The sequence below is a fragment of the Castor canadensis genome, chromosome 9 (assembly GCF_047511655.1).
Source record: "Castor canadensis chromosome 9, mCasCan1.hap1v2, whole genome shotgun sequence".
Lineage (NCBI taxonomy): Eukaryota > Metazoa > Chordata > Mammalia > Rodentia > Castoridae > Castor > Castor canadensis.
This window is the reverse complement of record NC_133394.1, coordinates 42,491,493-42,503,568: the sequence shown is the minus strand read 5'-3', so window position 1 is coordinate 42,503,568 and position 12,076 is coordinate 42,491,493. Positions and strand designations below refer to the sequence as shown.

General features: G+C 41.3%; 1 protein-coding gene across 3 annotated transcripts in view; it reads right to left on the bottom strand.

Annotated features, from left to right (window-relative positions):
- The window catches only part of Sec24b (SEC24 homolog B, COPII coat complex component), a 71,320-nt gene extending 59,475 nt beyond the window's left edge, over positions 1–11,845 (bottom strand). For 2 of the 3 annotated variants that reach the window (XM_020177139.2, XM_020177142.2), the window contains exons 1-2: positions 11,559–11,844; positions 2,209–2,949 (exon numbers count right to left, since the gene is read on the bottom strand). In XM_020177139.2, coding sequence (XP_020032728.2) covers positions 2,209–2,949; positions 11,559–11,685 — 868 coding nt within the window. In that variant the 5' untranslated portion in view covers positions 11,686–11,844. Of the gene's footprint in view, positions 1–2,208; positions 2,950–11,558 lie in introns of all 3 variants that reach the window. The other variant, XM_020177137.2, reaches the window with a different exon arrangement.
- Positions 11,846–12,076: the final 231 nt, after the last annotated feature.

Genomic DNA, 12,076 nt, shown 5'->3' with positions numbered 1-12,076 from the left:
GTCTATTTCTAACTTATGTTTCTTTGCCCTGATAATCATCTCTTGCAGAATATTTATTTTGCTTTTCCTCAAGACACGTCATCTAGAGACAACAGGTTTATTAACTAATCAGTGTCTGTACCTTAGTGTCATTATATAGTAGACTTTTAAACAAAGATTACATAAATATTTTCATGCTAGTAGTTTTTTCAACGCTTCTTGGATAAATCTATACATAGTAAAATGGCATTAAAAAGATGCTATTTTATAATATGCTATCAATATATAATTCTTAGTAAGCAAGAAATATTCAAAATAATTCATTTTAATCCGAATTTTCTTGCAAAATTCTACAACTTGGAAACAAGATTTATCTTGCTAGTTCTTAAAATTATGTGCTTTTTCAAAGCAAAGAAATGCTAAAAACAAATTAAGAAAATACCTTTCTATAAGTAAATCTATAGTTTTAGTATTCATTTGGCTGTCAATGGCATCCAAATACAAGCAACATACAAGCAACTTTGCCTCAAACTAAAAAATAGCTTCTGTACTTTCACCTTGACTATAATTCTGTACTGGATTACTTAATTATACTAGAGATTCACCTACAAGAACAGTTTACAATTTTAAAGGGCCTAATGCAATGACAACTTTTAAACTTTTAAAGCCAAAGTTCAGCCTAGATTACAAACACAGCACCCAAAACATCTTATTTGGAGTAGACGTTTTTAAAAAACAACATGAAGCTCTAGAGCTGAATTATAGTGTACGAACACGCTTTTCTAAAATAAGAAGCAAAAGAGATGACATTTCAAGTCACTTTTATTTCATATTTTGAATACGAATTCATCACCTACCTAAAAAAACAGCATGTATCCATCACATTGTTGATATTTGCTTAACCCACAAGTATAGTCCAGTACTAATAATAAAGTTCTACTTTTAAATAATTCAATTGTCCAGGGAAAGACACCTTTCCACATAATTCTTGAAATATAAATATATAAATATATAAACATATAATCTTTAGATTGTTTATATATAAATATAAATCTTTACAATCTAAAGATATTCAGAAACCTACCATAGCTTACCAACTACTATTCTTTACATTTTCAGTTAGTTCAAAAGCACACTGTATTATATTCAAGTTTGCAAGCTGAATTCAAATGAGAATATCCTATGGAACACCACACTTTAAAAAAAACAAAAAAAAAACCAAGGCCAGGCTCTATAGCTCAAAATTATCATCCTGGCTATGAGTAAGGCAGACATCAGGAGGCTCAAAGTTCCAGGCCAGCCTGGACGAAAAGCTCACAAGAATCCATCTCAACCAATGGTTGAGCACAGTGATATGCACTTGTCATCCCAGCTATGTGGGGAGGCACAAATAGGAGCATCTAGTTCCAGGCCAGCCTGCACATAAAGCAAGACCCCATCTCAAAAATAAGCAACACAAAAACAGCTGGTGGAGTTGTACAGTGCCTGCCTAACAAGTACAAGGACCTGATTTCAACTCTCAGTATCAAAAAAAAACTTATATACATAAATTTTTGGGTGGGGACTGGCATTGGAGTATGAACTCAGAGCCTTGTGCTTGCTAGGCAGGTGTTCTATCACTCGATCCACAACTCCAGTCCCCATAATTTTTTAACAATGCATTTAACTACATCTTGGGTTAGGAAGTCCCTTCTTCATCCTTCATCCTATTTTACCAATGTAAGAATGAGAAACAGCTTTTGTGTACAGGAAATATCTTAGAGAAGTCGGTGTAATGTTGCAGGCCATCCACCAACTTTTCTGTATGAATGGGACTCTGGCTGGAAAAATAGCTGCCCAAGTTGAACTAGTATGAAAAAAAGTACTGGCACAAGCTCAAAGCCAGGTGCATCCTCAAAATGGATCCTTCCAATTTGCCCTATATTCACATTAAGGACAACTATAGCAGAGGCATAAAGTACTTCAAACATTGACTGAGATCCCAATCATGGCAAGAAACCAGGCTACACAGAGCAGATGGTTGGGTGGCTAACTGAGAATGAATGGGGAAGAAGAGTTCAGGAAGATGCTCTAAAATGCCACAATAAAAAAGCAAATACATTGCAATGGTGAGCTAATTTCCCATTTTTCTATTAGGCAATATCATCTTTAACATTCACATAAATAGTAACTTATCTGGAAATGCACTAATTTTCAACCAGGTTTTGGTGAACCTTTTATTCAACCTACCAGCATTTGTTGGGTTGTTGTGGGCTGTAGTCAGGGATCCCATGTGGTTTCGGATGAGATTGTCTTTGCTTGATGGAAGGCCTGGAGCTGCCCATGATGGAGTATTATATCCTGAAAGACTTTGCTGCCGATGGTGCTGCTGTGAAGGTGGAGGTGGAAGCGGTGATGGATGGCTGATAGCTGGATTTTGGCCAGACAATGAATTATCTTTAACTGGCCTGACAGTTGGAGCATTCTGTGAGGTAAACATTTGCCCATATGGATCACCGGCAGGCAGAGAAGGATATGAAACACTAGGATATACAGAATTAGGAACAGTGGACATAGCATAATGACCACAAGTAGAGGGAAATCCCTGAGAAGCAACAGAAGAGTTGGCAGAGTACATTGGACTAGTGTAGTGATTCACAAAAGAGGAGTAGGGATGGGAGGCACTCGTATGCAAAAGGGATGTTGATGATGCAGCACCTTGGAAAGATCCTGCAGTGGATCCCACAATATGAGGGGCAGGAGGACCCCTGCCATACATCTGCTGTGCTCCTGGTTGGTTTGCTGTGCTAGGAGTCACCACATTTTGTGTTGGTACTGTATATAGACCAGAGTAGTAATCATCACACTGGTTATCCAATGGCAATGAGGTCATTTTCCCAGGTCCTTGAGAGTAATGTCCTGAGGGAGGAAGATAGTTTTGATGATGTAATCCATACCCAGATGGCACCTGCATTTGGTTCTGTGCTGGACCTGGGGAAAAAAAAATTCAAATATTTACAGGAATGGATAGAGATAACTAATCTGTAAGCAGTTCTCATCTAAATGTTGAACAAATTAAATTTCTTCTCCATTATCCCAATTTACTACAAAAGAAATACATTGTCTATGTAGCAAGAGAGTACAAATATAGCAAGTATGAAAGAAGTTCAAACTTATTTGGTATTAGGGGTTTTTTTTTTTGACCTAACTATAAAAGTAATAGGATAGGAGTATATAGCTCAGTAGTAGAGCCCGACATGTATATGGCATTGGGTTAATTTCTCAGAACAGGAGCGGGGAGAGACAACTCAAAACAAAATATAGTCATTATTTAAAAAGAAGTTTCAGACAATGAAGACTAGAAGTAAAACTCTTCTTTCTCTGGTACCCGATAATCTAGTTCCCAGATATAGCTAGAGTTAACAGTCTCTTGTGTATCCTTTGTATACCTAAGTATGTATGTATGTATGCATATGTGGTTTATATAAAACATTTTATTTTTTAAAGCACAATAGAACTATTACAATTTTCCAACTTTCTTTTTTTTTTTTACTTAATATATACTGGGTATCATTTTGTGTTAGCATATATAAATCCAAATTTTTGAAAATCTACATAGTATTTCATTGTAGATAACATTATTTACTAAATTCTCATTGATGAATATTTATTTTAGAAGGTGAACTAATTTGTATTTATGAGGTCAATTTCTGTGATCAAGCTATAGGTCAAGTTACCTGGAAGTAAAACTGGAAGTTTAAAGAGTTTGTGCTTTAAAAATTGACTACTGCACCCAGAGTTGCGGGGATTTCCTTGTGTTTTTCAGTTCCCAGCGGCCTCTTCCTTCACCTGCAAACTACATTATTCCATCCTCTGTTTCTACCATCAAATCGCCTTCTCCACAAGACCTGAACCCTCTTGTCTCTCTGAAGTAAAGACTGCTGTGATTATTTCAGGCCTATCCATGTCCAGAATAATCTCCCCATCTCAAGAGCCTTCATTTACAAAGTTACAAAGGTTTTAGGGATTAGGACAGAGACATATTTGGGGGTCCCATTATTCCGCTTAGCACATAGGGAGTCAATGGCAGGTTTATATAACTATATAATGACTTCTACTTCACAGGAAGCAATTTAAAAATGCTACTATTCTAAGGTGTAATTTTGAAGAAAAAATATGGTGTCTTAGAATCAATAAAATAATTTATTGCACCCACCAAACACAATGCTTTACAATCACTGAAAAACTATCAAAGAATTTTACATTCTTAGCTTCAAGTGAGGTAAGTCAAATAAATGTGGGAAATGAATCATTTTTACCTATTATCTACTCACTGGTACCAATCTGAATTGAGAAATACAGAATTTTTAGCAAATGGTCTACATAACTTTCCAGTGGAACAACACAGGTGGTCAGCCTGACTCAGTCTCTCTCTCTGATTTTCTATAAGCATCAATGCCCTCCTCAGCAAGAACAAATAATCACAAAATCTATCCCAAGGATGTATCTGCCTCAATATCTCCCTTTAAAGGCTAGCCTCCCACCAAAGGAAAGCTGACTCTATTCTTGCTTTAAACAAACCTAATATGAAAAACAAAATTTACAAAGTGATCATTTTATGGAACATCTAGCTACCATACAAAAAACTAACAGGATCTCATTAAATCAATGAGTTTCTTTAGGGCACAAGAAATATGATTTGATTTTAAAGTTTTCAAAACCCTCTAACTGGCTTCACTTTATTCCACTTTCACTGACCTCTAGTTCATGACAAATACAGCCAAGGTACTGCTAACACTCCCTATCACACAATTTTCAGTGGCTGTTCCTTGGTACAAATGAAGTCCAAATCTCTTGGAATGATTTCCAAGAACTTTCATCAATAGCCCTAACTAACAAAAAACTACTCTTCCGGCTGGGCTCCAGTGACTCACACCTGTAATCCTAGCTACTCAGGAAGCAGAGATCAGGAAGATCGTAGTTCAAAGCCAGCCTGAGCAAATACTTCTCAAGACACTATCTTGAAAAACCAATCACAAAAAAGGGCTGGTGGAGTGGCTCAGGCTATGGGTCCTTGGGTTCAAATGCCAGTACAGCAAAAAACACAAAACAAACTAAAAACTATTCTTTACTCACTCTCTCATGTACTTCTCCACCTCTCAAAGCACATCCTTTAAATCCTTGCTTCTGATTCATGCATTTCTACCTGACAATTCAAAAATCTATTCAACATTTTAGACACAGCAGATGCTCCACTTGACCTCTTCCCTACAATGGGGTCTTGGGGTGATTCCACCCTCCATTATCTCTCAGATGAAGACATGAATATTGATCACTCCACAGCATAGGATACCTAAGAGCTAGTTTAAGTGTATGCACAGAATAACTGTCAACCACCCTAGCCCAAATCCCTCCCCACTCACCAATTACAGACGCTGGGGAACTGCCCAGGTTCTTCCTCTCCCACAGATTAGAATGAAAAGCCTAGAGGCAGAGTACTCTCTCTGCTACCTTTTCCCTGCTTCCACCATACCTGGCCCAACTGGCCAGATGGTGCCACCAGTGCTTTTGTAATGCTTTCCCTTTCCCTTTAATAAACTATATTACCTCCCTTCCTACAAACACATGACTTGCTTGGATGCCTCCGGGCTGGACACAAAGAATTTGGAAATCTTCTAATCAGAGACCAAGTGACCCTACAACACTGCAAGCTGGCTGGCTGAGATAGATGGCCTATTACAGAAAACTTCCAAGAATGGGTTTGTGGAAGGAGGGCTGAAAAGTGGTAGAAAATAAAGACCAAAATAGTGACTGAGCCTTAAATAAATAAGAGGGTAAAGTCCTGGTACTGGCCAGTCTTCAAAAGCAATAACAAAATGTGATGCCAAGTTCACTTACTCAAATGAGTACCTATTGCATGCAGCTACTGGGAATATGATGAGGAAAAGCTACATAGTCTCTGCCATTCAAAGCTGGTGTTCTGAAGGAAATGAAATGAAGGAGACTCTGGCTGCCAAGTATCTATGAAGACCAGGTACTTTAAAAATAATGCCTTGCTTTCACTGCCCTGAGTTCAAATCCCAGTACCATCAACAAAAAAGTACTTCACTGAATACAATTCTCTCAACAACTCTACAAGGAATGATAATACCTTGATGCTCAGAGCTCTCAGAGAGGTTAAAAAACTTGGGTTGAATCAAAGCCTACCTTGTGGATAATTCTGAGTATGCTTAGCTTAATGCATATGGTGCCTTCTCCAGGCTGAAGAGGACTCCATCTTCTCTGTAACACACTTTAGTGCTGAATGTAAGAGTGCTTAAGTTCTAGGAATGTCCACTGAGAACTGACTCAAAACCTGTTCCACTTCAATGTCTTTAGCATTAAATACTTTGGGGTTTATGTATGAATTAGAAAGAGGAAGTTAGCTGAAATACTATTAGTGACAATGACTGAGGCTTACAAAAACTATTACAGCTATAATCTCGGAAACTTGAGGAGGAGGGTGTGAAAAGACACTGCCAATAACTAAAGCAACAGATATAATAAAAAATAGAGCAAAAAAAAATTAAGATCCTTGAGACATCTATATATCAGCTTAGAAGGAAAGAAATTATACATGCAGACAGCTATACTAATACCATGGCAATATCTTCATGAGAAAACCTGATGCTTCTGGGGAGCTACAAATGCAGACTAGAAACCTGAGACAACGATGCTGCTATGATCAAAAGGGACCTACTTCAGACACACTGGGGAGACCTGTGTCATTTTAAATTTTTCATGTATTCCCAAAGTTGAAAGGTTTCCCATAACTGATGAACCAGATAGGATTGCTGTGAGTGAATGGAATGTTTGCTTACACCTTTCCTTATGAATTCTAGTAACTTCAGACTCTCATCTCTCTTGTATTGTTGACAATTAAATGATAAAACTGCCAGTAGTTAGTACCTTCTTGGAAAAGGTGTATGGAAAGAAGAAGCACATTTTTATTTTAAAATGTGCACTATTTGCTTCCTAAAAATGAAATGAAACACCAGTGGTGTACTGTTGTTACTTCTATCCCCCAAAATCTTTCTATGCTGGGAAGGGGTGTTTGTTTTGGTTTGGCTTTTTGTTTTTTTAAACAGGGTCTCACTATGCAACCAAGGCTGGCCTCAAAGTCCCAAATCCTCCTGCCTATGTAACCTCACCTAACTGTCCAAAAAAAAAAAACTTTTTAAAAGACCATTTTCAAAGGTGGGTGTGGTCGTGCACAACTGTAATCCCACCTACACAAGAGGCACAGGTAGGAGAATGGAGGTTCAAGGACAGGGCCCTAGGCAAAAAGGTGATACCCCCCCCTCACTCCAAAAAATAACTAAAGTTATTGAGTTAGTTCTTGAGACCCTATCTTGAAAATGCTCAACACAAAAAGAGCTTGGTAGAGTGGTTCAAGTGTTAGAACTGCCCAGCACGTGTGAAACCCTGAGTTCCAACCCCAATGCTGTCCAAAAAAAAAAAACTCTTTTCAGTGAAAGTCAATGGAGACTTCATCATTACCAGACCATTATTTCATTCAACCCTCCCTTGTTTGATGACTCAGCTTTGGTGGAAATCTCAAAAGACAGAGTAAAAGATGAAAAATATTCTACTAATAATACATATGAAAATATAAATAACTCTAAAAGTCCATATACCACTCAATGAAAACCTGCAGTGTTGAACTGTAACTCTAAGGAAAGAAGTGTAACAGAAAAGATTTCACAGACTCAATGAAGTCGAACCATATCTCCAATAAGTTGGGGCGAAGGCATGTTAGCAGTTCAAGTGAGAAAACCAGTAAGGGTGATTATAAAGGCTCAGTTTCTGCCTCTCCATTCTCACCAATAGTGTCAAAGTTTCTAAAAAGAAGTCTGTTAATAGAGATCTGGACCTGGAATTAGGGGAAGTGAGTTCGACTTCATTTAACAAATGTTTAGTGAGTACCTGTAACTTCCTGGTACTGTTTCCAGCCCTGAATACACAGCAATGAACAAGAACAGACAAAACTGTTACTTTCACAAAGCTTATACAGGAATTGGTGGAAAATGTACCTACAGAGTCTTTCCAGAAAATAAAGGAATTGGACTAGTTGTTCCAAAAACAACTGGCCTTCCACCTCTATCTTAACCATACACACTGATTTTTTCTATCAGAAATTTGCTACCTACAATTTCCTTTGGAAAAATAAATCTGTTTTAAAAATGTTTGATAATGTTTCTTGTAAAAGAAAAAAACTCACACTACACAGAAGACTTCTGTGATCAGATGTGTGGAGTTTCTTTTCTCACCAAGCAGTGGACACAACTGAAATGCCACTCAATTCTGATGCAACTACGTGACATTAGTCACAACCCACAGACTGCCCACACAGCAAAGACCAATCACAAGTAGTAAACTATCGCCTACATTTTTTTTTTTGGCAGTGCTGAGGACTGACCCCAGAACCTCATGCTTGCTAAGCAGTGCTCTACCATTTGGGCCACTCCACCAGCACTATTACTCTCCTTGATTTTTGATCAAGTGATTATAAATCAAAGGTTCTCTCTAATTTCTCCTTGCCTATGATGAATTTACTAGGATGGTTCTCAGAACTCAAGGAAACATGTTTATCAGTTTACTACAAAGGATACAGATGAGAGGTGGGGGATATAACTCAGAGGCAGAGCTATATATATGCCTGCCCTGGCTGAAACTTGGGTTTGATCTCCAGCACCACAAAATTAAATAAATAACAACATAGACAGATAAAATAAAAACACAAAGGATATAGATGAACAGTAACATTAAACAAAGCAAGGTATGGGAGGAGGGAATGCACTGCCTGCACCTCCATGTGTTCAGCTACCCAGAAGCTCACCAAATCTTACTGTTTAAGAGCTTCTATAGAGTTTAATCTCCAGCCCAGCCCCTCACCACACATACACACACACACACACACACACACACACACACACACACTTTCCCAGAGGTTGATGGGTAGGGACTAAAAGCTCCAACCCTCTAATCTCTCTTGGACTTTCTGGTGACCAGTCCCATCCTAAGGCTACCCAAGGGCCAACCATCCTAAGTCACCTCCCAGCCTAAATTTAGTTGTGCTCAAGGTGCTCATTATGAGTTACAAAAGACACTCTTATCACTTAGGAAATTCCAAGGTTTTAGGACCTTTCTGCCAGGAAACCAGGACAAAAACCATATATGCATATATATATATATATATATGCATATATATATATATATATATATATATATATATTTCTTGTTATACCAAGTATATGAAGTAAGTGACCTCATTCTATCTTCCACGCTGTTTTACACTCATACTTTTGACCTATTTCTTTTTTACCATGTCTGGATTCCATAGATAGATATTAAAAGGCAAAGTGATTTATGAAGGGTTAGAGTAAATCAGAAATCCAAATGGTGGGTTGGCGGGGTGGCTCAAGTGGCAGAGCACCTGCCTACAAACCCGAATAACTGACTAATCAGTATTTTTCTAAAATTAGGAAACAAAGACAGATTTTTATTTCTCTACTTAATCTCTTCCACCAAAACAAAACAAAACCTAATCCTCATTCTTTACCTCCAAATGCCTGAGCATGACATTTTAAGGCCTTTCTGCCACCTGGTTCCTTTTAACCACTCCTTTGATCTTCAATACCCTTTGCTCTTCTCCACTGGTTTCAGTTCTAAGCAAATCCTGCACTTTCTCAGCACTCACTCTCAGACTTTAGCTCATCTTCTGAGAGTGTGCCCTTCCCTCCCATTCCTACCTGTCAGCAGAGCCAACTGTAATATACACCAAAATACAGGCCAAGTTAGGAGAGAGTAGGGATTCTGTCTTACCTACTACTAACTTTGTGTACCTAACTGGTAGCCCGGCAACAGATGTTGAAATGACTGTTGCAGCTTTAAAGGAATGATTATAAACAGTAGAAATCAAGCATTGCCTATATTTAACATCAAAACATTGATTTGTTCTTATAAATTTAACATACTATTTGCCTGGTAAATATCTGGCATCTTTGAGTGTCCACAAAATGTATAAGGCTAAAGTAAATATCTGCCACTTTAAAAACTGTTCATTCAGATGATAATGCATACTCAGGAAATCAAGAAGACACAATCCTCAAATCACCGTTAAACATAGGTTTACAATGTTCTAAAAGACCTGGAACCCATTTCAAAATTATCATGTTCTACCTCCTTCACACGCAAAGGTGTTCAAACCAAACCAAACCAAGAATTCACATTAAAGTTACAAGAACAAAAGTCACTCGCTCACATATATCTTTTCTTATGTTCAAGACAAGTGTTCAACACCAACAACACATTCAAATCCTTTCACAGTAAACAAGGACTATTGGAAGGAAGGTATGCAATATTAACAAGTATAACTGATACAAAAGATTTTAAGGCTAAACCTTCACTTTTGACTATGAAAAACTCAACCTCTGAGTCTCAGGATGAATGATAAACTTTGTTTTGAAAAGCGTCAGTTGTAAAACTGACATGCTGATTAAGTGGATTAAAGTCTAGTAAATTTTGATTAACAAAGTAGATAGGTCAGAAAATCATCGGAAGAGTACTAGTGCAGTTCACAGAACAGACTTTTTTTTTTTCTAAATCCTCAGTTACTTTGGAAGGTTCTCATCTGATATACCATCAAGCCTATAAAAAGAGCCCCCCATACACACTCTTATCCTGGATCACCCCAAGTCGCCAGATGAGGGTCTAGATATCCCAGAAATGAACAATTTTCAGCCGAAAAGTCCGGCACACTCAAAGCCTACGACCTTTGTCTGAAAGCTTTTTTCACGTTGCAGTGGCTGCTGCCCTGGGAAGGTCTGGCCTCCAAACAGAACCAATCAACTCGGGCACATTTTTCTGTTTTTTTGAAAGTGCTGCTGGTTTACATACACATCAAAAATAAATCAGCGCGATCTAAAGGTGTTCGTTTGGACCCGCTGACACCTGCTCCCCTTCAAACACTACAAGCAAACTCCAAACGCCGGGGCGGCCGCCGCAATGACAGATGTGAGGCCGAAGTGGGTCAGGGTTACAGTTACACTCGCGTAACATATTTACACCTTTTGTCTACAAACTTGCGTCCGAACTTAAGTTCCCTGCTGGCAGAGTGCTCGCTGGGCCCCCAAAATCCAGGCGATTTCCCTGGGGCACGAGGGGTACGACCCCCCACCCCGCGCCCTGTTCCCCCAGACCACGCACCCGGCGACCTCGGCCCAGGGGTCGCTTGGGGACCACTCGCCCCTCCCGGGCTGGACAACAGAGGGTCACAACACACGTGGACCTCCATTGCCTCCGCCACCCCCCACCCAAAGATGTAGGGGCCGGGGGTCCCATTACATAAACGGCCCGGCCACCGCCGCCCCACGCCGGGGCTCCTTCTCCGCGCACCGCTCCCCCCCGGCCCGGCCGCGGCCTCCGCCCCGCGCTCCCGGCGCAGCTCCGGGCCCAACGCCCCCGCCGACCCGGCTCGGCCCGGCCCGACCCGCCCCGCCGCGCAGGCCGCCCGGCCGCGCTAGGCCCCGCGCCGCGCCCCGGCCGCCCGCCCGCCTCACCGTTCTGCTGGGGCGGCGCCGGGCCTGGGCCCGCGGGCGCTGCGGCTCCGGAGGCGGTGGCTCCTCCGAGTTTGGGCGGGATCCGGGCGCTGGCGGCCGGGTGAGGGGACCCGGCGGGGGCCGACATGACGGCGCTGCTGGCGGCGGCGGCGGCGACGGCGGCGGCTCCGCTCCGGAGAGGTGGGCGGAGGGAAGGGAAGGCGGGGCCCGAGAGGCAAGAGGAAGAGGAAGGAACGCGGCCGGCGTCACCAAGGGAGTCTCCTCAGACCAGGGCTGAGCGGCCGAGCCCTTGGCCGCCACGGGCGCCGGAGACCCAGGCCCACCCGCCCCCGCCTCGCCCCGCCTCGCCCCGCCCTGTACGCACGACCCCCACCCCACCCGGGGCTGCTCCTCGCACGCGCGGCCTCCTGTCGCCGCAGCGACCCCTGCAGGCGAGAGCCGGTAGGTGAAGGGCCTTGGGACCCGCGCCCACCTGCGGCCCTGGCTGCAAGGACCCAGCTGCTCTTGGGCCCGGCTGG